This window comes from Chrysoperla carnea, chromosome 1 (genome assembly GCF_905475395.1).
Source record: "Chrysoperla carnea chromosome 1, inChrCarn1.1, whole genome shotgun sequence".
Lineage (NCBI taxonomy): Eukaryota > Metazoa > Arthropoda > Insecta > Neuroptera > Chrysopidae > Chrysoperla > Chrysoperla carnea.
In genome coordinates, this window is record NC_058337.1 from 100,009,758 (window position 1) to 100,037,247 (window position 27,490).

General features: G+C 29.7%; 2 protein-coding genes across 2 annotated transcripts in view; both read left to right on the plus strand.

Annotated features, from left to right (window-relative positions):
- The first annotated feature begins 5,882 nt into the window (after nt 1-5,882).
- On the plus strand, nt 5,883-7,379 carry LOC123290753 (transcription factor Sox-2). The gene has a single exon (XM_044871051.1). It carries the CDS (start codon nt 5,980-5,982, stop codon nt 7,258-7,260), a length of 1,281 nt encoding a protein of 426 aa, XP_044726986.1. The 5' UTR covers nt 5,883-5,979; the 3' UTR covers nt 7,261-7,379.
- A 17,187-nt stretch (nt 7,380-24,566) lies between these two features.
- Nucleotides 24,567-27,490, plus strand: part of LOC123290763 (2-iminobutanoate/2-iminopropanoate deaminase-like) — a 121,719-nt gene continuing 118,795 nt past the window's right edge. The window contains exon 1 of the mRNA XM_044871063.1: nt 24,567-24,658. The gene's annotated coding sequence lies outside the window, so the exon portion shown is untranslated. The remainder of the gene's footprint in view (nt 24,659-27,490) is intronic.

The following is a 27,490-nucleotide window of genomic DNA, read 5'->3' on the forward strand; positions in this document are numbered from 1 at the left end:
TGTAAACCATAAGAGATACAATAATAGTTTAAATGTGCAAATTGTTCCTTATGAGATATATAAATATACAACTTTTTAAGTTTCTTTCAGATTAAAGAAAAACTTAAGTTTCCATTTTCTCAAAAACGTTAAAATATTGAGAATTTAAAATTTTTGAATATATCAAAAATAAATAAATAAACAAGTGAAAGCAAACAATTGACTGAGTTAATTGTTGAAATACCATGCATAGTCAGTGTTGATTTCTTTATCACATTACACATACAAACATGTGACACATACATAACTGATAATCAAGTATAGTACATACTTTAAAATTTCCGCCTAATTGGCGCCCTCACGGGTAAACAGTGATGTTTACGAAAAAATGTTTCAAACAAAAGTTGTTTAATTTTTGATAAGGAACATTTTTTACATTTAAACTTTTGTTTTATCTCTAACGGTCTACAAGACCCAATTGACCTATGATGCTCACGAACTTGACCTCACTTTTTACGTCCTGAGTACGCTGTAAAAATTTCAGCTCGATATCTTTTTGCGTTTTTGAGTTATCGTGTCCACAGACGGACGGACGGACGGACGGACAACCGGAAATGGACTAATTAGGTGATTTAGTGAACACCTATGACAAAATTTTTTTTTTCCTAGCATCATTATTTTTCAGCGTTACAAACTTGGGACTAAACTTAATATACTATGTATATTTCATATATACATGGTATAAAAAGAACGACGAGTGTCTTGAGACTCCCAGTAGGAACAAAGTTCCTTTCGTAACTTCGTACATTATAAATAATATAAATAAAGCGTTTACTTTTTTATTTACAAGATATTTTTTTGAAAATTTAAGGTATTAATTTTAGAAGTCAAATAGGTACCTTTTTTTATTCTTTAAAGAATTTAGTTTTATAACTATTACTTTTAGAGTTAATTATAATATTAGTTTAAAAAAGACATACCTACCTACTTACTGATACAGTAGTCAACCCAATATTTGAACCCATTACCTATATTTGCTTTGATCAGGATATTTATTATGATATAACAAATAATTTTCTTGTGCTTACTTTAATTTATCTCTATTATCTTTAAGTTCTGATAACTCACTTTCACAATTCATTTTTTTTGAATCACAAAACATGAAATTTTGACAAAAAATACTAATTGACAAATTTTTAAAATATTTTTGCATATTCTCAAAAGCTGAAACGCTTTAAAAAGTAAATGATAAGCTGAAACGCTTAGAAAAGTTTAAGTTTCCTCAGAGACATACAGGTGAAAATGATCGGTTTTTGCAGTGGTTTTTTTCTCTTACAATTTTTTGGGTTTTACCTCCCAACCAGCAAAAAATCAGAACGATAACGTGCGATAAACAACAAAGTTCAAACCTTCGAAATTTTTTGGGAAGGTAGCCGCTATTATTTTATTTTACATGAATCTTTATTTAAAACTTATTTACTATAATATTGGGTATTCCGACAATTAACTCAGTTATTGACTACAAATGCTTACCAAATACTAAAAACTTATATTTATCAATTCTAATTCGAAAGACAAAAGATTTTAATTTTCGAAATTTTCGAAATTTTTTCTTCAATTACAAAGTTTCCCCTGTTTTCATTTTTTCGGATGGTTAAAAAATCTCCGAAAACATTAAAACAAGAAAAACTTTGTGGAAATTAAATCTCAATAGTGCAAAAAATGGACAAAATGGAAGTATTTACCATAAACCAAGTTGTAGAAAATACATTTTACTGCAATTATGTTCGATGACTGATAATAATTGATTGAATCAGAATGCTATTGGACTAATCCACAAAGGCCATATCTAACACACTTTTGTTATGAAGAGTAGGTACCGTAGGTAATATTTGATGATTTGTACACAAATGTAAAAATGTTGTTATATTGTATCAACAGCTAGTCTAGATTGATTATATATTTTATTGAACGGTAGTGCCATCTATCGATATGAAATTGACGTTACTACAGGAGGATATACAAAAATAATGTAAAACTAGATTATATGTGGGTATGTACGTAAACAAGTGAAAACAAACAATTGACTGAGTTAATTGTTGAAATACCATGAATAGACAGTGTTGATTACTCTATCACATTACACATACATACATATCACACATACATAACTGATATTCCCATATAATAAATACTATACAATTTGCGCATATTTTGCGCTCACGGGTAAACAGTGACGTTTACAAAAATATGTTGGAACAAAAGTTGTTTATTTTTTGATAAGGAACATTTTTTACATTTAAATTTTTGTTGACCCAATTGACCTATATTGCTCATTTACAAACTCGACCTCACTTTTTACGTCCTGAGTACACTGTAAAAATTCAGCTTCATATCTTTTTTCGTTTTTGAGTTATCGTGTCCACAGACGGACTGACTAATTAAGTGATTACCTATACCTATACCAAAATTTTGTTCGTAGCATCAATATTTTTAAGCGTTAAAAACTTGGGACTAAACTTAGTATACCATGCCTATTGCATATACGCATGGTATAATAAAAATACAATGTTTTCATGTTTTGATTCAATGCCTTCATAAAACAATATTTAAATTTAAATTTGGTCGTACGAAAAATTCTTGGAATTTTTTACTCTGATATCTGTTTTATGTAATTATTTTCCTATTCAAATATTTCCAATAATAAAATTTTGATCAACATTTCTAATAATCAACATCCCTCTTTATAATTTGCGTATTGAAACGTAAATTTATCCACATATGAATTTTAGCCAGAAAAATGTTTCATCCAATCAACGGTATGGTTCTTGTTTTAGATAAATAATTTGGATAAATAAATAATAAGGTATACTATATTAATTTGGACCGATATTGTATTTACTGGGTTCGTTTTTTTTTTTTTCATTTTACAACAGTTTAACAACTCAACAGTTACATTTCTGAAAAAGCTGTGTTTGATAGCCATAAAAGAGTAAACGCCGCAGCCAAAGAATTTGAAGTTCAACGTACCTACTTTGAACTAGACCGGTCAATTTTTGCTAAAACCCTATGGAATGTGTTTCTCTGATGTCAAATATCCTTCGTAATCATTGACTAAGTTGCGCAATTGTTCCTATTTGCTAATAAACAATAACTGTTAATTAAATGAAACGATAAGTTGGGTTATATATTTATTAATAGGCAACTTGTATTACGTATCAGCCATGAAAAACACAATATTATACATGTATAACATATACGGAATACAAGTTGCCTATTTATTAATTTTTTAAGTAAACTTTTACATGGACCGTTTCATTTAATTAATAATTTATTGGTTTACGAATGATTTTTAACAACTACGAAACATATTTCACCAGGTTTTAGTAAAAAGTAAATGATTTATTTCATTTCTCTTTATTAGCCAATTTTTTTACTATATTAAGAATAAAAATAATAATTTTACTGTTGCATGTTAGTGATATACTCTACCTGTCATTAAAATCGCACAAATTAAAGCATTCTAATTGTTATTGTTACAATTTTTTAACCGGAATTTAATAACATAAAATATACATTCCTATGGATCTAGAAACAAAAATTAATAATAAAAAAATATTTAAGAATATTTTTTATGTTTAAATGCCCAGAAAAAATATTCCGGAATGGACAGCCTTAGATGTTCAAGAAGTTAATACTTACATATTCCTATCTCTATCCCTATACATATATTATAAATGTGAAAGTAAGGATGTTTGTTTGTTTGTTTGTTTGTTTGTTACGCTTTCACGCAAAAACTAGCGAATGGTTTTTAATGAAACTGTACAGCAATAAAGCTCATACATCAGAATAACACATGAGCTATAATTTATAAAGATATATAAAAAAAGAAAAAAAATTAAACAGAAATTAAAGGTTTTTATAAAAATTTTAAATAGTAAATGTCAAACAATTCAGAACCACCTTTTCTAATATACTCAATACTTACCTCTGTAAAGCAATCCCTTCAAGTGTTATGGAAGGGGCATAACTGAGTTAAAGAGATGTGGAGGCTATAAAGCGGTGGTTTTTACTCTTGAGCCCAGTGTAGCGGGTGAGTATCAAGCTAGATCGAAAAGAAAAAAATAGAAAATATTATAAAACTATATTTCGGATGTGTACGGTATAGAAAAATATACCTATATAAAGAAAATCAATCAAAGTGGAAATGATGCGATGAATGAATTGAATATTATTCCATATAAAATAAAAAAGGATAAAACACAACAATAATATCCTTTTTATAAAATACAAAATCATATACAACCTACCTAGTACTATAATATAATAAGGTTATTAAATCTTTTATTTTTTTTTTTTATTTTATAAAAAAAAATATATATAAATAAGTTTATTAGGAAAAAAATTATAAAAAAACAAAAACTATGCACCTTAAAAAAACAATAAATCCATAACTAACGATCTAAACAATAATTTATTAATTATTTTAACATCATTATAATACATACAAATCATATAATTGACTAACTATAATAATTAATTCATTAAAAAAAACATTTTTTTATGAAATAATTAAAGTCCCTATTATTATTTAGTTTTTTTTTTTTTTAATATACCTACCTGAAAACTTCTTAGGTAGCTTAATAACTTCACAATAATTATCACTTGGTTCACCCCGAAGGTAGTACCTACAACCATTTTTTTAAATAATATTATGACGATATATTATATATCAAAAAGAGTGGATTCCTTAAAGAAAAGACGTCGAGAACCATTTTCTTTATTAATTTTTAATTAATTCATTATTTTTTCCCTCTACCTAATAACATATTTTTCCCATTAAAAAAAAAAAAAAAGAAAATTTCAACCCTCATACCATTCCAACAAAATGAAAAATTCAACTTTGCCCAAGAGCAATAATTAGTAATCGGCCGAAGCATAAAATTATAATTAAAATTATTTCTTCTCCTGTTTTATTATTATTTTTTTTCAGTATACATTTTTTTTTTTCTACAGAAAAAATATTATAACGTAAAACCGACAAAAACGCGCAAACGTTATAGTTAATAAAAGATAGATACAAGTAATATCAAATTAAATAGAATGAATACGATATATTATATGTTTTTTCGTATAGATTGGGATATGAGTTTGAAACCAAGTGGGGGTATATTTGAATAAATTGAGCACGCCTATGAAGTTTCCCCCATGTATATGTCCGCGCAACTGTTATTGGTCCATTGAAATGATGGCAGGCGTATATGTTATAGTCAATAATATTTACGTTATATTAAGTGGGGGTAAAATGTATGTTGTTTCGTCTCAAACGCACCGGGTCTTTATTTCTATATTGAATTCATAGTCAAACGTGTTTCATGTTTCGGCAAGAATACATTACTTTGCCAAACTCTATTTATTATTGTCTGAAAATATTGTCTTATAAACAGTTCGATTCGATTGTCGTTTGTTTATTTGTATTGTAATAGTTCATATTGTCTTTTGTTTTTTTGTATAGTAGTTTTTTGTTTTTGTCTAAAAAAAAAAACAAAAGAAGCGTAATACGTAATTATTATAACGAACACACGGTTTGTGAGAGAATAATCAGTGGTGTCATCTCACATCAACAACGGAAATATTTTCGATTGAATTTTTATTTATTTTTGAACTTGAGTGTTTTGTGAAATAGTTTTTGCATCAAAATGATTTTAGAATAAAAAAAATATACTTAATTTTTTGGGTAAATGATAAACAATGACTGACAGTTGTACCGAATGTATTTTAAATCAATTTTGTTTATGCAAGTGAAATATTTTTTAATAAGAATTTGTGTATGTGAACTGTTTACATTAAAAATAAATTCCAGTGAACTTGTTTGTGATTTTTAAATAAATAAATTATTTTGTTGATAAATCAAAAATTCAACAACTTTTTAACAAAAATTTTTTGTGTTCAAGTGTTTTATAAAAATTTGTCAAGCTGTACGCGACAGGGCATCACGATATGTTGACCATGGAAACAGACTTAAAAGGCGGCAGTCTACATGCGACAATGCCGCCGCAACACAGTGGTTTACATAGTGCATATGGGACGTTAAGCTCATTAGGCCATGCCCCAACAATGAGTTTAGCTCAACATCATGCTCAAGCCATGGCACATCATCCACATCAATTAACGGGTTTACATCCGTCACATCAACAATCACAACCACCATCAAATCAATTAAGTGGATTGCATCAACCACAAAATAGTCAACCGCCATCAAATAATCAATCACATCATCAACAAAGTGGTCCAGGTGGTGGTAGTGGCGGACCTGGATCCGGTGGATCCGTAAATCCGCATCAACCACAACAGTCGATTACAACATCACATAATAATAACTCAAGCGCCAAAAATCAAAATATTGATCGTGTTAAACGGCCAATGAACGCGTTTATGGTATGGTCACGTGGCCAACGAAGAAAAATGGCACAAGAGAATCCCAAAATGCATAATTCTGAAATATCAAAACGTTTGGGTGCTGAATGGAAATTATTATCGGAAACAGAGAAGAGGCCTTTCATCGATGAAGCAAAACGATTACGTGCTGTACATATGAAAGAGCATCCTGATTATAAATATCGTCCCCGACGGAAAACAAAGACATTATTAAAGAAAGATAAATATCCATTAGGTTCCTCAGGTTTATTGCAATCAGAGCAATCAAGAACCGCAGCAGCAGCACAACAAGCGGCCGCCGCTCGTGATATGTACCAAATGCCTAACGGTTATATGCCTAATGGCTATATGATGCATGATCCATCGGCGGCTAGTTATCAACAACACGCGTATAATACTCACATGGCTGCAAGTCAAGCGTACCCTAGATACGATATGGGACAAATGCAACATTCCCATTACATGAATGGTGGCTATGGAAGTATGTACGGCACAGCCACAACGGGCACAACAGTTCCAGGTGGTGCTGGCTCACCGTATGGTATGCAACAAGCTGGTTCATCACATAGTCCTAGTGGGTCCAGTGTAAAATCTGAACCTGTATCCCCATCATCCGGTTTACATACACCTACACCATTACCACCAAAACGTGATTATCAAGCACAAGTAATGTCCCAACAACCACCACCCCAACAACAGGGTGATTTACGGCAAATGATTTCAATGTATTTACCTACCGATGTAAATACAGCCCAACATATGCAACAATACGTACATCAAGGTTCACCCGATTTACAAGGTCCAGGTCCAGGTCCTTTAGCACCAGCCTTAGCGCATATGTGAGAACCACTTTACGGCGGTGGACCACACTCGCCAGAACTAGATGGAATCCCGCCATTAATGCAATGTGGAGGTCCCGAGTAGTGTGAACTTTTTTTTAAATAATTTTTTTTGCAAATTTGTTATATATTTTTAAATATATTTAAATGTTGGGTGATTTTAAGTTTTCTTTCTTGTAATTATTTTCTTAAAATCGAAATTATTTGCAAAACACTTGGATATATATTTTGTCATAAGTCCAGACTGATCTTACAAAAAAAAAAGAAGGAATGTGTGAACAAATTTCGATTTTAAGAAAAGTTGTGATTAATTTTTCCAATTTTAATTATTAAGAGACGTACCGACAAGCTTTATTTATTTAAAGCTGTACTTTTTGTTTTAAAAAAAGAACAGTTTTTGATTTTAATTATGTAAAAAACAAACATTCCATTTTGAAATCTCTTTCGTCAAAAAACTTACCTAACCAGTATTCTTCTTGGAAATTTTTTAATTTATTATATATTTTTTTTTTGGAATACAAAAAAAATAATTAATTGTAAATAATTATTGCGTAAATACGATTTAATTTAGACGTAAAAAATTATTATTTGTATATTTGGTTTATTTTGAGACCTGATTTAAAACAAAAATTTGTTTTTTTTAATTAAATTTTTTATTAAATCGACTACAAGAAAAAACTACCAAAAATTCAGGTTAAATTATTGAGAAAAAAATTGAATTTATGTGTAAATATTATAAATATATTATATGGAAAATTATTTAATATAATTTTGAATTAAAAAAATAAAAAATACTAATTCAGGGTACAACTGCGACAAATTTTTTTTTGTCCTTTTTGTTTTTCAAAATTATACTAAATGATTTTATTTTTTGGAAAATAATTAAGTTTTTTTAGATAAACAAAAGCCATCAATTTTTAATTTTGTAAATATTTTTACTATATTATTATTATTTTTTTGTTGTTATTGGAAAGATTTTTTCCGTCGCTTCATAAATTTTTGTTTTATTTAATAAAATTTCCAAAAATTTTATTAAATAAAATAATCCCGACGGGAAAAATATTTTGAATAAAAATAATTTTTGTCATCAAAAAATTGCTTGTACAAATTTCTTATATATAAATAAAACAAAAATTATTATTAAATATTTAAGAAAAATGACAAAATGCTACAAAAATAATGTTTTTTTGTTGTATTTTTTCCAAAATGTTATGTTCGAATATTTGTGTACATTTTTTTTGATTGTGTTCATTGATAAATTGATAGATTTTGATGGATGATTATATAAATATTAAAAAAAAAACACAATACAAAAAAATAAAAATAAATAAATCAAGTATAATTAAATATAAGAAAATTTTGTGAATATTAATTAATAAGTTAAAATAATTAATTAAAGAAAAATTGATTTTTAAATTTGCTTTGCTTTTTTATTTCTATTTTATTTTCAGAATAAGTTTTTAATGAATTTCGATCCTGTGTCCCAAACGAACTTCTTGGAATCGCGATAAGTATTTGAAAAATTTATTATCTATTGATTATTAATTATAGTATGGCGTTTAATGGCAAAAATTTTGCTAAATTTAAAATATAATTATGTTTTCCTATCGGACAAGTTCTTGCTTCTCGGGCACAACAGAAAATCAAACATTATTAGTTATTTTTTCCATAATTAGAGTTAGAAAGTTTAATTCAAATCATTAGTGGAGTCAAAAAATTGTCAGGGTTGTTAACTTGAAAAAATTAAATTATTTTATTTCGATTCTTATTACTAAATTGCCAAAAAATTAACTCATAATTAATTTATTTCTAATTTTCAGTTTTCGGTTTAAGTAAATGTCATCGAATTAAGATTTTTATTTTTTAATTTATTGTCAATAGTGCAGTAATCATTGGATTTAGTTCTAATTCACGATATTTTGTCATGACTCTTAATTATAAAACTATTTATTTTTGATAGTTTTCATGTAAACGTCAGAATTATCGTTTATAAATTTAAGTTTAAAGAAGGAATCGAAAGTAACCGCTGAAGCGATGGTGTGACGAGTTCGTAGTGTTTACGGAAAAGAACACTTTGTGGGAAGAACATGGGATAGCGAAGGCTTAGGATTGCTATTTTATGGAATCTGCGGGAGAGGCCTTTTAGCCCAGGAGCTGTCAATCTAAAAAGTTCCCTCATACGTGCATATATTTTTTTTTTTTTAAATAGATAGTTTAAAACTATAGGAATTCGAAACGGTAGGTTTGCGTGGTTTTGCAAAGCCGAAAAAATGTTTAAAAAAATTAATTATTAAAAAAATCGATAAATGTTTGTCTCTCATGTTGTGAAATGGTTTGCCTAAAGTATATTCTACAGAAAATTTCATTATCTTTCAGAAAAAATTTACGCAAACCAATTTTTTTAGCCGGGAGAGTCAGGCAAGCCTTTTAAAGTGTGTGATGAGGGAGGAAATTTCTCCCTCATTACGTAACATGATTTTTTTTTTTTTTATTTTGTTCCTTGCAGTGTCTACTTTAAGATTATCTTGGTTTGCGGGCTCAGAAACGGCCGGAAATGTCCAGCAAACCAGCTTAAAGTTCATCTACTCTGAACTCATTTTCAATAAATTAATTTCTATTTCGATTAATTTCGATTCCAGCAACATTCCTCCATGTTGGAAAACCTTGTCGCAGAAAACTTTGCGTACAATATTTGTAAATACAATGTGGCAAAATGCCACTGAACCTCTGTGTGTCGTATATGAACCCACTGAATGTGGATGGCAATTGAATAGCGACAATAAGTTAGAACCGTTATGGTACAAAGGCCCAGCGGCACCTTCAAAAGTAGAAGAAATTTTGCGAGCAGAAATTAATACCGAAGAATCAGAGGAAGAGAGTGAAGAAGATAAAGAATCAACAAATAGAAATCATTGGAGTATTGATGAAATTGACTTCGATGATTAATGATATAAACTATGTTTGACTTTGATGATCAATAAAATAAACTATGTTTTAGCATTAACAATTGATAATTGTTTTCACTCTATTAAATTATTAAATCCATCCAAAATAAAAATTTCCTATTATTCCTTTAATTATATTTACCCTTTCATTATTTCAAATCGTAAAAACAACAAGACGTCATATCCTATATGAAGTTCGTACTAAAGTATATCAAAAGAAAATATAGAAAAGTAATTTTGTAAAATAAAAGTATTTAATAGAAAATAAAAAATAAAAATCACCATAAAACAATAGTAATTTTACAACGAAACATTTATTCTAGTTTATATTTATTGAAAATGAGTTCAGAGTAGATGAACTTTAAGCTGGTTTGCTGGACATTTCCGGCCGTTTCTGAGCCCGCAAACCAAGATAATCTTAAAGTAGACACTGCAAGGAACAAAATAAAAAAAAAAATCATGTTACGTAATGAGGGAGAAATTTCCTCCCTCATCACACACTTTAAAAGGCTTGCCTGACTCTCCCGGCTAAAAAAATTGGTTTGCGTAAATTTTTTCTGAAAGATAATGAAATTTTCTGTAGAATATACTTTAGGCAAACCATTTCACAACATGAGAGACAAACATTTATCGATTTTTTTAATAATTAATTTTTTTAAACATTTTTTCGGCTTTGCAAAACCACGCAAACCTACCGTTTCGAATTCCTATAGTTTTAAACTATCTATTTAAAAAAAAAAAAATATATGCACGTATGAGGAAACTTTTTAGATTGACAGCTCCTGGGCTATTTGTGCAACGATTGGGTTGTTAGGCTTTATTATTATTATAAATTTCAGTTTATATGTTGATGAATCTATTTCTTATGCAGTTTAATTTTAACGACATCCTTAAGCGAGACCATAAAAACATTTTCAATTCATATTAAAGTAAAAAAATTAATTTATTTTTATTTTATAAATACGGTGCTTATCTTCTTATTTTGTTTTTAAAAAATATCTATTTCTTCAGGAATATAATTAGGATTTTACGATTAGGTACATTGGCAATCACCTGCAAATACTTTTTTTTTTTTTAATTTTATGTTTTTTATTTCAATATTTAAAGAGAATTGCCGTTCAATAAATTGATAATCGATTGATACAATATTTAGGTATAGGACTTGAATAAAAATTAATTGAAAACTTTTCAGAATTAAATTTAGTTTTCTTCATTTCACAGAATTTAAATAAAATTCTGGAAACTGCTACTCAAAATAAAAGTTGAATTGATATAGTATTTTTTTTTGAAAATTTTTGTAACGAAATTTCTCATTTCTTTTATCGAATGGCGATAATTTACGAGAAATTTTACATTTCTGTAAAATACATTTAAGTTTTATAAATTATGAGTTTTAAAATCTTATTATATCCATTCTGATATCTTTCGAAACGATAGGGAAAAAGATAAAAATATTTTTTTGTTATTTTTCAAGGAATTTTTTCTGGCATGTAGATACAAAAATGCCAAAAAAGTTAAATATTTAGAAAATAAATATTTTCAATATGGATATATAGGAAAGTATTATTTTTTATGAAATTCAAACAGAGGCAGCTATTGCAATAAAAATAAACTGATAGGTATTAAATCGGATAGTCGGGAAATCAAATTATAATTTTTTAAATTTGATCTTTTTGATTTTTGAGAACTGCTGCTAGGCTTTATTTGATTTTAATTTGAAAATAACCACCATGAATTTAACTTTTTAATTTTATTTTAAAATGTGTGCCTTAACTTTTCGGTTCGAATTGGCTTAATTCCATAAGCCAGTTAAGACTAAAAAATTTTCACAATGATTCTTTGTTTCAGACGCAGAAATATAGCTCAAAACTTCTTTAAATACATAATTCTATGAGTAAAATTGATTTGACAGTAAAATCATAAAGTTTGTTTCATTGTTTGTAGCTAAACTACCCTGAGAAAACTGTATTTTTTCATTGACATTAGGTATTAATTTTTCTGAAAACAAAACTGGGTATTGCTCTACTAACACAATACATGGTATTTTAGAACTATACGTGCAATATCCGTAATTTTCCCGTAGCAATACATATTTTATCCACAACGAAACTCGCTATGTAGTATTTGGAATTTTGATAGGAAAATTACTTTTTTCTCATTGTATTAATAGAGTAGACCCACGGTAATCCGGCACCACTTGTAATCCGACATAACTATAAAGATAATTACAATACAGATTTATTATAATTACATGAATTCTCCATGACTGAAATTAGAACATGATTGAAATCTTATCATTTGGATATGTAATTTGTTGGATATTAAAAGGTATTATTTTTCAAAAAATTCCGGACTACAGGGGGTTTGTCCTAGTACTATATAGTCCGACAAATTCGATAATTCGGCATCACCTTGCAAAACGAATTGTTGGATTATCGCGGGAGCACTTTAAATTACTAAAATTATAATGGGGGCTCTCCTGTCCGTTTAAGTCAAAACAATCTTGTCTTTTGGTCATAGATCCTTTCATATTTTTGGTTAATTTTACAATATCGGCTCGATCATCTTAATTCATAGTTTTTTTTTAGATTTGGATTGAAATATGTTTTAAGTAGCTACGGGAAAAGCTAAGTAGGTATGTGCATTTTGTAAGTTCTATACGATTTAATTCCAGCAAATGTGTTAAAAAACTTGCTTCTAGCTATTTTAATTATTTTGAAATAGGAATAAAATCTATCTTCTTTAGAGAGTTATTGCATTTTCGAGCGAAATTTATTTTTAGTAAGTACGAATTTTAACAAATATATGTTTAGTTTTGTTTCTCCAAAAAATATCACATATTGTAAAGATTTTAGAATACCAAATTTATCTCAGCTTCAGATATGGTGACATCTACAAGTCACAGTTATAATCATTTTTACAAAAGGTTACAAACACAATGATAACTCCTAAAATATTTATCCATAGGATTAATAAAATTGTTTAAACACAATCTGAATATACTAGCGAATTTCAATTTATTCGGATAATTTTGCTTTAGAAAAACTTTGGACAGTGAAATCTATTGAATATTTTTAAGGTTTGATGTATTTTGCTCTTGGCTGACATGCTCACGTTTTGCGGTAGGTATTGATACTAATAAAATAATATCATATAGACCATGAGTTACCTAAGTCCATAAGCTTGTGGAAATTTGGTACGATAGTGTGAATCAAGTATAAATAATAACTTGAATCGTAAGCCAATTTTTAAGCCAGCATATATTTTTTGGAATTATTTACAAGAAATCAAAATTTGTATTAACGTATCTATCTACTGACAAAGATTGGCAAATATTTTATAACACCATCAGCTTAAAATTAATATTATCATCTTACTTTAAGAAAAAGATAATAGAATAAGAAATGCAATAACCTTTTGACCGACGCTTTATACATCAGTGTTTATTCGTCACCCAACAATGTAAAAATTGCATCTTCGTTTACTTGGGTGTCGGAAAAATGTTTTCCGAAAGTCCTCTAAAAATGAGCGGTGTTATAAGTTTGTGTATCTGTGAGTCTGTGTGTGGCGTCGTACCTCCTAGAGGAATAAAGATATTTTGATTTTTTGTTCGTTTGAAAGTTTCAAGTGCCTACGAGTTTAGGGTTGCGTGCGTAGTCAATAATAACTAGAAAAGATGTGATGATCTTCTAAAGGATGAGTTGATTTTCTTGAACATAGCTAAGAAAACTCTCAATTAAAATACCTTTTAAAAATATGAAAATCTGTTCTTACGTTTAGGAGAAACGAACCGATTAGAAGTGATTTTATGACGGGAATAGGTCTTTTCGCCCTAAAAAAATCCTTAAAATTTTAGCTTGATTCGTTTTTAAGTTATAGCGTTGACAATCGGACAACCCGAATGGGATTCTTTGGGTGATTTTATGTAGGTATCAATCTTAAGCGTTACAGACTTGGGACTAAATTGAGTATACCTTGATATAGTTCATATATACAGGGTAGGTACAATAAAACACAGATGAACCAACGGTTATATAAATCTCGATATATAATAATTTGAATAATATTTGATTTAATACTCATTTGAAATGTTACATTTATTGAAGGCTGCTGCCGTTTAAAGTTATTTCATAATTTAGAAAAAAAAAACTTTTAAGTGCGCTTATCACGCGATGGGGGAAGAGCTAAGAAGTGCAAAGCGTCCTTGCTGACTCATGCAGAACTTTTTAAGGACAACATTTACAGTATCTACAAACAAAGGTTTGACTTGTTGCCAATAAATCCAAAATGTATTTTTTCCGCTGTCTCTTTATAATTAGGTCTCAATTTCCCTATAAGTCTGGATTTATTGGATATAAGTATAATCCTCAACAAATTAATCATCATATAACTCCATTAATAGTATCTTCATATTAAATAATTTTTGATATTCTCAATGGACCATTTTTCACATACAAGTAATTAATTTTGAATTATTGTGAACAATATATATATATATATTTATGGACATAGCGAAAGCCGACTGTCTGTAATAAAAACTGACAACTGTGTGTGTAATGTATGTATACATAGTACCTATACTCTGTACATATTTATACATTGCAGCAATACGCATCGGGGAAAATATCATCCCCCTTTTTTTTTGTGTTCATCTAATAAATTATTTGATTTTAGGGCGTCAATGTTTAATAAACCCTAATCATAAACATATGATTATGCAACGGTTTCCCACACTGTGTACTATGTACTCAACATTAATTTTATTTGAATTTTCTATTTGATTTTATTATAGATCACTTAAAATATGATTATTTAAAATACACTTTGATTTTGATTGCAGTAAAAAATCTTTCTGTTTGTTTTTGTTTTTAGCAAAACTTATAGTTTAGTTTAGTCTTAAATCGATGGTAGAATTTCTCAAAAATTTTGTCAAATATTATAATTATCTCGCGTGATTGCTTTTGCCAGATTTCTTTAATTGGTGGATATTATTTTGGGAAGTCAATAAAACGATTTAATAGATTTTCGGTATAAAATTGCTTTCAAATAATTTTCTTTTTCAAAATAACTACCTCAACCCGTGAGGAATTCTGATACGGGTCGGGGTGATTAATTTGATTAAGCAGTAAGCGGTACCTGTGGCTAAAAACAGGCTTAAGAAATAATATAGGTATAAGTGATAAATATCGACAGTATTTTACTCCTTTTTTATTTATAAGCAATTTTATTACAGATAAGATATCCAAATTTCACAATGAACAAAATTAATTTTTTAACCCCCTAACCAAGAATAGGGATTTTCAAAATAAGTTTGAACGCTGTGTGTGTGTGTGTGTCAATCTGTCTGTCTGTATGTGGCATTGTATCGCCTAAGCAAAGGAACCAATTTTGATATTTTTTATTTCGTTTGAAAGGTAATTTTATAGAAAGTGTTTTTAGCTATGTGCGAGTTCAAGTGCGAGTTTAGGGTTTAAGCAACTAAAATACAGGCCATGATTCTCAAAATCAGTTCAGTTTGGAGAAAGCTCGAAGGAAAAAGGTAATTTAATGGAAAGTGTCCTTAGATATGTTTCAAGTGTGAGTTTAGGGTTCCGTACCCGAAAAATTGGTCGTTTTCACTTGTAATATTATGTCTCTAACCTGTTATTTCCCAAGCGATTCATTTTTAGAGTGTGAGTCTATTTTTCGTCCTGAAGTCCAGAACGACTAATAAATAAAAGGTTTAAAATGAGGGGTAAATCATAGAATATAGAATTTGATAATGAAATAAGGAAGTTATCGCGTGGACAGGAAAAAGCAGGCTAAGAGAAATAAGATTAAAATTACAATATTTCGTGTATGTGTGAGTAAGCCTCAGTGTGTGCATATCGTCAAATTTTTGTCAAAAAATAATAACTCTGAACAAATGATGGGATCAATTTTGATCAAAGGTTAGACTTCAATCCAAATAGACGTAAAGTTTCCTGATTAAAATTCCTGAAATGGAAATACTTTCTCTGATACTGACATGCAATCAATTCAGTAGCAATAAGGATTCAGTGTGTGGTTTCAGGATGCCATAAGTTCAACAGAGCATTTATATGTTTTTGGTACGTTGGTTCAAATTTCAATAGCCGTGTGTCTAAATGTGGACTTTAGTTTAGTTTTTAGGCATATTATAATAATGTTAAGGATTTTTGGGAGTTAGGTACTCTAACCTGTTTGGTAAATTAACTGTTCTTCAGGTCTTTTTTGGATTACTTCTTATTTTTATTGCCCCAAAATCGAACTAGTTCCGGACTCTAAGAGCATTTAATATTTTTGGGAATAAACAAAATGGGTAAGGCGAGATCTAAATGATATTGAGATCAATCACGGATTCATAGTAAAAAATGTAGATTAAATGCAATAATTTGTAATAAAAAATTATTCGACCACATTTTGGCCATGAGATTACTTAAGTTTCATTAAGCGTCGAGTCGACCACTGTAGATAGATAGTATAGGAAACACAAAACTTTTAGTACAACACTTTGATAAGTTGAACTGTAGGTAGTTAAATTAATATAATATTAATGACCGTGAAAATAAATCTTCCTTGAAAATTGATAAATATCCTGTGATTTTCCAAGATAATGATGTGATACCTACTTTTTTCAACTAACAATTGAATTCACTTCGTGTATTTTCCATTATTTCACTTCGGAATAAATAGTTAGGTACTATATAATATAATACGACATTTCGATTTACATGGTAGCGTTATAATTATTTGTAAGCTTTACGCACGTGAATAAAAAAAGCGATATACGCATAAGATATAATTTTTTCCGTAAATCAAGATATATACAATTTCAAATTAAGTGTTCCTCTTTCTGGCGTTTCTCGTTTTTTTTCGAGTCTAAACTATAGTTTATAGTTTTTTATTTTTTATTTTCCAACCTTTTGGAGTAGAACTTGAAACTGACAAGACTATGGTGGAGTCAACCCCTGCCCGTTCACAGAAACGTAATAGACACTCAGTAGGACGTCTAGGCATTCCTTCACTCCGGGTCCTTGCCGTCATTAGCGACTAGACCGAATGGTTGGAGAAGAAGCCAGAATGCTTCTAGACAAAGACAAGACTATCGTTCTCTTTGCGAGTTTCTGCCGAGGCATTCGCTTTGCTTATGTACTTCTCAGTCATTTAGCTTTTTGCTATAGCGCTTGCAGATTCACCGAGATATCTGTGTAAATTAAGGAACATCTTTTCACTAATTTGGAGCCGGGGTGTTTGCAGGCCTCACCTATCTTTGTCCCCGGGAGTTCAGATAAAGCATCTGATGATATCCATATCTGGTTTCTCGAGTAAACAATATATATAAAAAATGACTTTTTACTCACACTGAAGTGTTCCAGTGCTGGGGCATGGATCGCTTAATACAAGCTTCTCTGAGTCATGCATACCATTGGCACAATACGAGACCTTCAGATTCGGGGATTTTTTGAAAGAGGTCTCGATGCTGGCGTACCGCGTGATCAAGTCAAGCATTCCTTTTCTCTTTAACTTTGAAGTTATGGTAAGCTACGGTGTGATAAATGTTTTGTTTTGAACAGAGGCATCAAGGTGAAAGCTTGAGGTTGACTTTGCAGACTTATTACGTTTTCATGACATACCAGTCACGTCTCATAATAAAATCGGTACTTCGGAAATAGAAATTCCATCCTCATAGGTACCTACAAATGTCGGGATTCTGTAATTAAGAATTCCCCAAGTATTAATGGTATTTACTACCCAAAAAGTTAATTTTACTTATTAATGTAATAATTATTCAATTTGATCAATTAAAAACGTCCAATTATTACCTCAGAATTTGCGCACTGAAGTTTGCTATCATTATCATTGCATTTGAATATCAAATTAGCTCACTTTCTTTGATTAATAATATAATGGACTCATCCATAATTTGGAGTGGTCAGTTTAAAACGCGATTATATTAGAATCTCGTGCATTAAAAAATCCCGTGTATAGGTACTTTCGATATCGAGTGACTCGATACGGCGTATATTATAGCTTATACTACGTAGTAGCTACCAATGAACAACTAGCTACCTCCAGATAGACGCATGTAACACTGGTATCGCGGGTATCGCGTTGTTGATGATGATAACATTTTATACGTATAAGATAGGTAGGTACATTATAACGCCATGCTATATATATGTATGGTAGATAGATATATGGAGCTGTTTTTAGTTATATAGTGAAACACATTATTGTTAAGTTTAATGGCGCGAACAATCAAATTGCGTTTAAAATGTTTTCTCATCATTTTTTCATCAATTTAAATTTATATTATTAACTTAAATTGTTTACTTTTAAAATAAAAACGATGCGATGTCTGATGTAGGTAGGTATTTATCAAACAAATGTTTAGAAAGAAAAATGTTTCTTTGTTTTCTCTCTTATTTTCTACGCATTTCTTTTCTTTAAAATTTCCGTTTAGTATTTATAATAAAGAAATAAATAATTGGTATGTAGAACTTTGAATACTTAATCCCGGTAAATGAGAGCCCTTGAATTATAGTCTTTAATTTAATCATAACATTATTTATAGGGTTTTAGCAGTCTCTGAATCGAAATTTTAAATCAAAAATCAAAATGTGGTTATGGAAAACCCTAATTGTGGCAGTGGAATTGTAACTCGAAAACTACTCGTTAAAAAGTTTTGTGGTCGTGTGAGTTTCTGATCAGAACGATAAGTTTCTGAAGAACATTTTGGGGGTGGTTTGAAAAAGTTTCACAGAAAGTCATTTTCCTGTCATATACTAAAGCTATAATATATTCGTAGCTTTATTCGCCCGAAAACTACTCGTTACAAATTGTTGAGGCCGTGAGAGCTTTTGATCACAGAAAGAAATTTTCCTATCTAATCTTATTCCTTTGATGTTGGAAAATATGAAATTTTACAGTGCAAAATTAAACTAAAATTAAATATTAAATTGATCTCGTGAGCAAATAATTAATGGTAGTCTAGCCGCCTCCTCTCCACGCATCACAAACTTAATCAGCTTTACCCTAGAAATTTAGTCCTATTTATGTGCTAATTAATTTCTCTATTCCCCGATTTTGAATCTCATATCCTTTTCTAAGAATTCTGTTACGTTAGTAGGAATTATGAGAATTAGTTGCTATTTTTTGCTCTAGAAATCCGGTAAACCACCTACCAAAAATTCAGCCGTTTATAGTGCTATAGCCTCCCTCTACCATATCAAATCAAATCGATTCTACCCTAAAAAATTCCATTATGATTGTGTGCTATTTAGTTGTTTCATTTCCGATTTTGTTGCAGACATTGTTCAGCTTGAATCAACGATAAACTGTGGCGACATTGTAACACCCCACCACTATGATAAAAACTGCAAAAAAACCGAAGAAATGAGTATACGAAAATTAGTTGATGTTTTGATATTGTAAGAATTCGGTCAATTATATATACCGAAAAGTTAGCCGTTTACAGTGAAGCGTATACATGCTTTAAAATTAACCACGAAAACTCTGCAAAAAATAACGTCATTATGCTCATTTGAAAACGTCAAAAGGAAGCCACTCACGAAGTTTCAAGTATGTATTTATCATTTAAAAAAAACAGTGGTGTTCCACGGTTTATTACCTACAAAATTGATCCACTAGCCTATAGTAAGGTATGGGGGGGGAGGTCTGGCAAATGAAACATTGATTTATAATTCTTGGCAAACTCTGTTCATATAGCTGGTCAACCACGGTTGGGGAGGGGTTTGAAAATCATTGCAATCTAACCTCAAGTACGTGAAACACATGTAAACGATTTACAGTTGACTTCAAGTCCTACAGAGTTAGTTTTTTCCGTTCCACAATAACTTGAAACGGGTATATTTTTAGGTCATGATTCTATGACAAACAATTTTTCATCAAATCTGTACTATTGCATATGAAAGTTCAGTTGTTTGGAATTTTATCTTTATCCAGCTCCTTGAGTAATCGCTCTATTTCCGCGTTTTTTGGGAAAATCCGTTTATAATCTTTTGCGTAAAATTTATTTTAAAATCGGTTTGATCTTTTCTATGTTTACTTAAAACAAATTCGGATAATCCAATTTATTTCTCTCATTTCAATAAATTTGATAAGAGCTAGAGTATGCAAACAAAAAATTTAGTTTTTTTAAATAATGACATGAATAATTTTAAAACTCTTTGTGATTGGTCGCTATAAAATTATCAAATAATTGTTTTTCTTCAGTATATATTTATGTAAAGTAGTATATATATATATATAGATTGGCAAAACAATTTCAAATCACAGTAATTTCTTCTATACACATATTATTACATATTTATTTATCTACTAAAATGAAATTATATCTATGATCCCATGGGATTGTCCCCTTTGGAATATTAACGATTCAATGCATGTATGTATTACTATACTATACTATACTAAAGTATTTCATTATACAGGGTGTACCTTCGTACGCTCCTAAGTATCGCACGCTTTTGTTGCATCAAGTAGAAAATAAAACTCTTCCATTGTTTGATCCGATGCACGGATAGTTAGCTATTAATTAAAATAGGCAGCCAATCACAAAAAATGCCTAGGACACCGGGCTTTTTATTATTATTTTATCGTTCTAAGTTTGCTGTAAAAATGATGAATCATATAGTTATCCTTTTCAATTGGATATTTCTATATCAAAAAATCTAGAAAGTGTGATAAAAAACTGTCTAAAATATTAAGACAAATTTATAAGCAGTACTTGCACACAATATATTATATATTTTTGTAGTTGCGTGGTATTATAAATTCAAAAATAACTCATTACTTGACTATAATGCATATATTTGGTTTATATGAATGTACCTACCGTGCAATAAACCAACACATTTTTACAGTACTGTAGGTTTACAATCACCGTAATAGCATACTATCCGTGCATCAGATAAAAAAATGGAAAAGGACTTTTCGTCTTAGAATTTTACTTTCAACCTGATGCAAAAAAAGCATGCGGTAATTACAGGACATCCTGTATACTAAAGTATTTCATTATATTATGTAGTCTACGTGGACTAGTTCTAAACCACAAAGTGTAACACACTCAAGAAGTATATAACGTATTAGGTAATACAACGACGAGTTAAATATATTCATTTGGGGGCAATAAATTAAATTGAAACACTGCCTGCCTGCCTGCTTGAGTTAGAACCTCGAACCTTCTATATGTATCTATTCTATATACACTATACTATACTATATACTAGTCGAATTGGATTGGGTGTTGAATTTAATACTATATTACTTCAAATATGTGTGAATAAGTACCTACCAATATCTGAAAATGTTACTGGATCAACCGAATTCATGTACAAGCCAACAATAAACATTCTGCAATTTAAAAAAATGTAAATTATACTGTAAAAGAGAAAAATGATAAACTTTTCCCTGCAGTTCATCCCAGTACAAATTTAAATATCTACTAAGACTTCAATTTTAGTCTACAGTAGGTATAATTATTATTACTCTACATTTTCCATAAGCTTTTACCTGCAGCTTTGACTTAATATCGGCGATCTGATTTCAATAATCCCTTCGATAAGATAAAAGTTGAAAAGTTGTCTTCTTATCCTTTTAGCAAACTAATCATTTTCTTGTGTTCCTATGTCTCTTTAACCAATTGAAAATCTAAGGACCTTAGCCTACTTCTAAAATTTATAAAAGCATGCCCCTCTTTTAACCACGATAAAATTTAAAATTTTTTTAAAATAAGCTATTAAATTAGTATATAACTTTGTTAAAAGAAGTCATTTTGTCCAAAAATATGTTACCACTTAAATGGAAAGACGTGTATTTTAAGAGCAAAATGTGAGAGTAATAAGATGTATATTAATCTCCTATTATGCTTTTAACTACATTAAAATGTCTGTTCCACTTAAATGGTAAAATCTTTTTGGATAAAGTGTTTCTCATATTTAAATATGGAAACATTTTTTTGAACATAATATCTCCCAGATTTACATGGCAATATCTTATTGAAATGTTTTGTATATTTTACATGAATAGGGTTGAATACTGCTCATAGAACCGAGATTCGTTTTCTTGATTTTTGTAATTGTTACTTGGAGCCAGGTTATTGTTGTAGCCTATCTCTTGAACCAATATAATTAAATTGGTTATGGTATATTAAGCGTTTGTATTTTTCTAAGAAGATTTGTTGTCCAAATACAAATATCTGTACTTATTTGGTTTGTTCGCAGTTATAATTTAAGAGCAGATATTCAACCGCTGTAACTATAGGAGATATTCAACCGCTGTAACTATAATTCGAACCATCGTGTGAATGATTAAACTTTGTAATGTATAAAGTGTCCCAGACCACACGCATCACTTATTTTAAAGCATTCCTTTCGAAAATGTAAGTCTCAAAGTGCAAGTTGTGTTCAAAATCAAAGTCGGTTCAGCCTTTTAAAAGCTACGATGACACAGCCAAATTGATCAAACCTGAATTTGTGGCATTACATCTCCTAAGCGGATGAACCAATTTTGATTTTTTTGAAAGATAGTTTAATTCAGAGTACTCTGAGATATGTTTCATGTTCGAGTTTAGGGTTCCATACGCGAAATAAATAGAAAAGAGGTATTGTTTTTCAAACAGTTGAGAAATTTGTCTTGATATACAGCTACAAACATTCTAGATCAAATTACATTTAAAAAAATCAAAATCAGTTTAGGATGCCACAAACGGTATCGATTAAACCTGATTCTATGTAGAGGGTTTCTTTAAATTTTTGGTATTAATTCTGGTTTTAGTGTTTGATGGGTAGTGTGGTAAATTCAGTTTTATTTAGCCAGTTCTCTATACTTAAATAAAAAATACATTTTCTTCTATTTTAAAATAATGAAGCTGGATATCATTCAATACAATTTTTTAACCAGAATTAACGTTTTTACTTGTTTGAAATAATCGTTTTTGCAGCTTTAAAATTGATGTTTCAAGTGGTCTGGAACACCGTGTATATATCATGGAATTTCTGCACATAAACCATCCATCTCTTCTGAATACATACATGCATACATACCATACATACACTAAAACATATCTGTAATTATTATTGTTTACAATCATTCCATATAGTTTAATGAAAAGATCCTATCTACTTAATATGATTGTGTTATATAGACCGAAAGCCTATAACCAAGCGAAATTTCGACGACTCCTTGTGGTTGAGGTTCGATGCTGTCGTGTTTTTCGTAAAGGAAAGCTGTTGATTAACGGATAAGAAATAAAAATTGCAGAAAATTTGCTATTATAGAAAACGGGAGTGCTATTTTAAAAAGGAGAAAATCATGTTTTAACTCTTTCGACAGTTGTAAACTTCCTATAAAGCTCTTAAAAAAGAGAAATTTCTATGATTCCTTATGTTTGAGATACGTATCTGTCGTGTTTTTCGATGATTTATTTCCTGGCATAATCAATCAAAGTTATTGATAAGAGGATGCGAAGGAAAATTGACAGGAAGTTATAGTAACTGCAGAAAAATTAAGTGCAACCTATAAGAACCAGGTTTTTATTTTTCTTTGTAAATTACCAAACTTACTTTTATAAATTTTCTAAAGATATATTTTGGAAATTTCGCTTTACTATGTGCTTCCGGTCCAGGATAGTTAGTTACTTTAGGTATGTGTCTATGTCTCCTTTATATGCAATAGCCGTACTAAATGTGTTACAAAGGATACAAAGCCAAATTTTGATCGAATAAAAAACTCATTGTATTAAGGGGGTTTGTTAGAGCATATGGCAATCGATCCGTACATGAGTTTTATTTCAGGAGTTCCCATCATAATGACACACTACTTTATTAATATAATTTTATGGGCAGACGTATAAGTCTATGGTTTGTATGTATGTGTGTGTGTTCCTTCGTGGTTCACTAGAGACCAAATGCGAGAGTCGATTTTCATGATCTCTAGGACAAAGCCAACAAATTACTAAACATACACACATAGCCTGAATATGAAAGTCGACTGTGATTATTTACCTATTGAAAATTCTAACTAAAAAGAGTAAAATAAAAAATTTAAAAACCCGATTGCGTTAAACAAAGACTGGAAAAGAGAACAAGTTTAGTAGTTTATATAACGACTTAAACAAACGAGACCAATTAAAATCATTGACCGGCTCAAATTTTCCTAATAAGTAAAGCCGTTATCTAAACTGATTAAAAAGATGCTTGATTCAAATGTTTTATCTTCGCAATTTCAATTACCCAAATACCTGCAAAATAATAAACATAATTCATGAACCATGTTCAAAACTAATAATGAGAATTATGTGTCTTTGCAAATTTTAATTTTTGTATGTTTTATTTTCAGAATAATTCCACAATTTGTATTAACAACTTACCAAAAATGGAAACAACAACAGTTGAAGTAGACAACACAATACTACGGTGACTCAAAATAAAACCGGTATGAATACCTTTCTTAATAATATTTTTTTTTTCATTCATAAATTAGTAAAGTCAAGAAACACTAAAACTTTTACATATATTTAAGAATAAAATTTATGATTAAAAAAACATATTTATTATCAAAACTAAAAAGATCAAAAATATAAATATAGTAATGTTCAAGAAATGCAATACTACCTTTTTCGTAAAAAACATGGCCACATTGAATGCACAATGTAGGTAACGCGCCATAGCGCGCAATATAGGTATTATTATTACAGTAACGAAAAGCATTCTAATATCTATGTTATTTTATGACTATTTGACTATTATAGTGAAATAAAATTTTTTTCTATTAAACGCACAATTTTCCATTTATTCTCGATAAACTGTTAAAATTTGAGGCTTCGCGCATATCAGCTTTTATATTAATATATAAACTACTTTTCGACAAAAGTATCATATCTCAGCCAATTTTGATGTTAGAATAAGAAACAAAATTTGCAGAATTATGCAAGTCACAAATTCCATTTTATCCTGTGATACGTATGGAAAAATCCGTGAGAGATGCTAATCGACGTTATCATATGAGTTATAAATGCCATTCTACCTACCGTTTTGTACCAAGACTGGACCTTCTATTCCAATTACGAGGGAGGATATTCATTCTTACAATTGACTTAAATTTGAGCAAGCTTGTACAACATGGCTGTACCAAATTTTATCCACTTTTACACCAAACTTAGCTCTCCAATTCTCAATCAGAGGAGTGGCATTAAGGTATTGACTCTTTTCTTTTTTAAATATCAATATTGCAAGATTAAATTATTAAATTGCTCATTTTAGAATGCCCGCCGTATAAATTTCATATCAATTTCCAACGATGGCATTTTCTTAATCACAGAATTTTGCCAATCGAAAATGTGTGCCATATTTTTATCGACTCTCCTTCAAACTTCTAAGCTAACGCAAAATCTAAATAAAGAAGTTGCCAAGTTTATGTTTTAGATAACTACGCATGAGGAAGTAATCAATATCAACTGAAATTGTCACATCGTCGTGATATACCCTTTCGTGCGAGACGGTAGCTTCGAAATTTTAATGCTAGTTGTAAATATCGTGCTATATGACGTTTCGAACCAAAACCCGATTTTATATCCCCAATAAAAAAGGAAGATATTAACTCGGATAAAAAATCAGGAGCCTAAATGGCCGAGCGGTCTAAGGCGTTTGTCTTCGACTGTTTGTCCATTTAGACTTAGGTTGCGGGTTCGAATCCAGGTAGCGGCAGTGTGAACAATTTATAATTAATGGGAGTGCAGAATTGATCACATTGTTGTCACTTGAATAAGAACGAAGTAACCGACTCCACCCACATCAAAATGTAATTGTAAATATGTTTGTAATTAAATAAATAAAGATTAACAAATAATGATGTGGGTGGCCTCTGTTATAGGCGTATATGTCAGGCAAACGGATGTTAAAACCCCATTATCAGGTAGGTATGAGGAGGTATATTCAATATATGTAGGAGCATGGGGAAACATGGGTAGGCAGATCGACGAAAGTTAGCGCAAAGTTGCAAAGTCCATCGCTTCCTTATCTCATATTTGGAACTTCTATCGAGTCTGCAAAAAGGAGAATGGAATGATATCAATGATCTAGAGATTGATTAAGCAATTTTTTTTTCGACAACATTAAATATTAAGCTTTTTACATATTTTGTTAAATTTTGATTTTAATTACAAAAATATACCTGCCCGGAAAAAGTAATTTTAGATCAGTTCATTTTTGTATAACCTGAGTATACATTTAAAATGTTTACCTGTTAAGTTTTTGGTTTTTTTTATAAATAACACACATCACATGTAAAAATGCGCGTCCATAATACGTTTGTTTATGCAAAAATATAATAAATTCTCGTATATACCTAACTATATTTTTTTATGAATGAAATTCTTTCTCTTCAACGATTTTTTTTTTCATATTTTTTTTTTTTTTGGTATTGTTTTTCATTTCAATGACGTCATTCAATCGTATTCTATTTTTACATGATTTTTCTTTTGTTTTGTGAAAATGAAATTAAAATATTTCCTTCCATTGTTCGAATTATTATCAAGTGCCTTTTTTCTATGTCGGTATATTTGTTTTTATGTATATAAGTTTTTTTTTTGTTTTTTTTTTTAGTGGATAAATTTCACTTTTTATTTAGCGTTATAAATTTGTATTTACGTGACGTTATATTCAATTATGGTGGTAGACATGGAAGGAAAAACGTAAAAATACAGGCTACATTGAATGAGCTATAACTCGGAATGTATTATTTTTTAATTTCCGAACCAAAAATGAAGATTGTTATAAGTTCGACCGCTACGTGTGTCTGTGACATCGTATCTCCTAAGCGGATCAACCGATTTTGATTTTTTTTGTTTTGTTTGAAAGGCAATTTAATGGAGAGTGTTCATAGCTATGTTTCAAGTTCGAGTTTATTTTTCTGTACGCGAAACAATTAAAAAGGAGGCGATGATCTTTAAAATTGGTTCAGTTAAGAGAAGGCTATAAGGAAAAAAGTAATTTAATGGAGAGTGTTTTTAACTATCTTTCAAGTGCCAGTTTAGGGTTCCGTACTCGGAATATTTGCCGAGGGTTGTTTAAACTTTGTAAAATTCACTTAAAGTTAGGATACTCAATTTTTTAACAGCCATTATAATATGGAAAATATTACTATATAATAATATCGAAGAGCAGGTGTTAGCTAAACGAGCTCCCTCAGAGATTGAAAAAATAACACATTTTTCTTAAAATCGAATCTCTAGAGAAAAAATTACATGTGTATTTTTTTGCTTTAAAA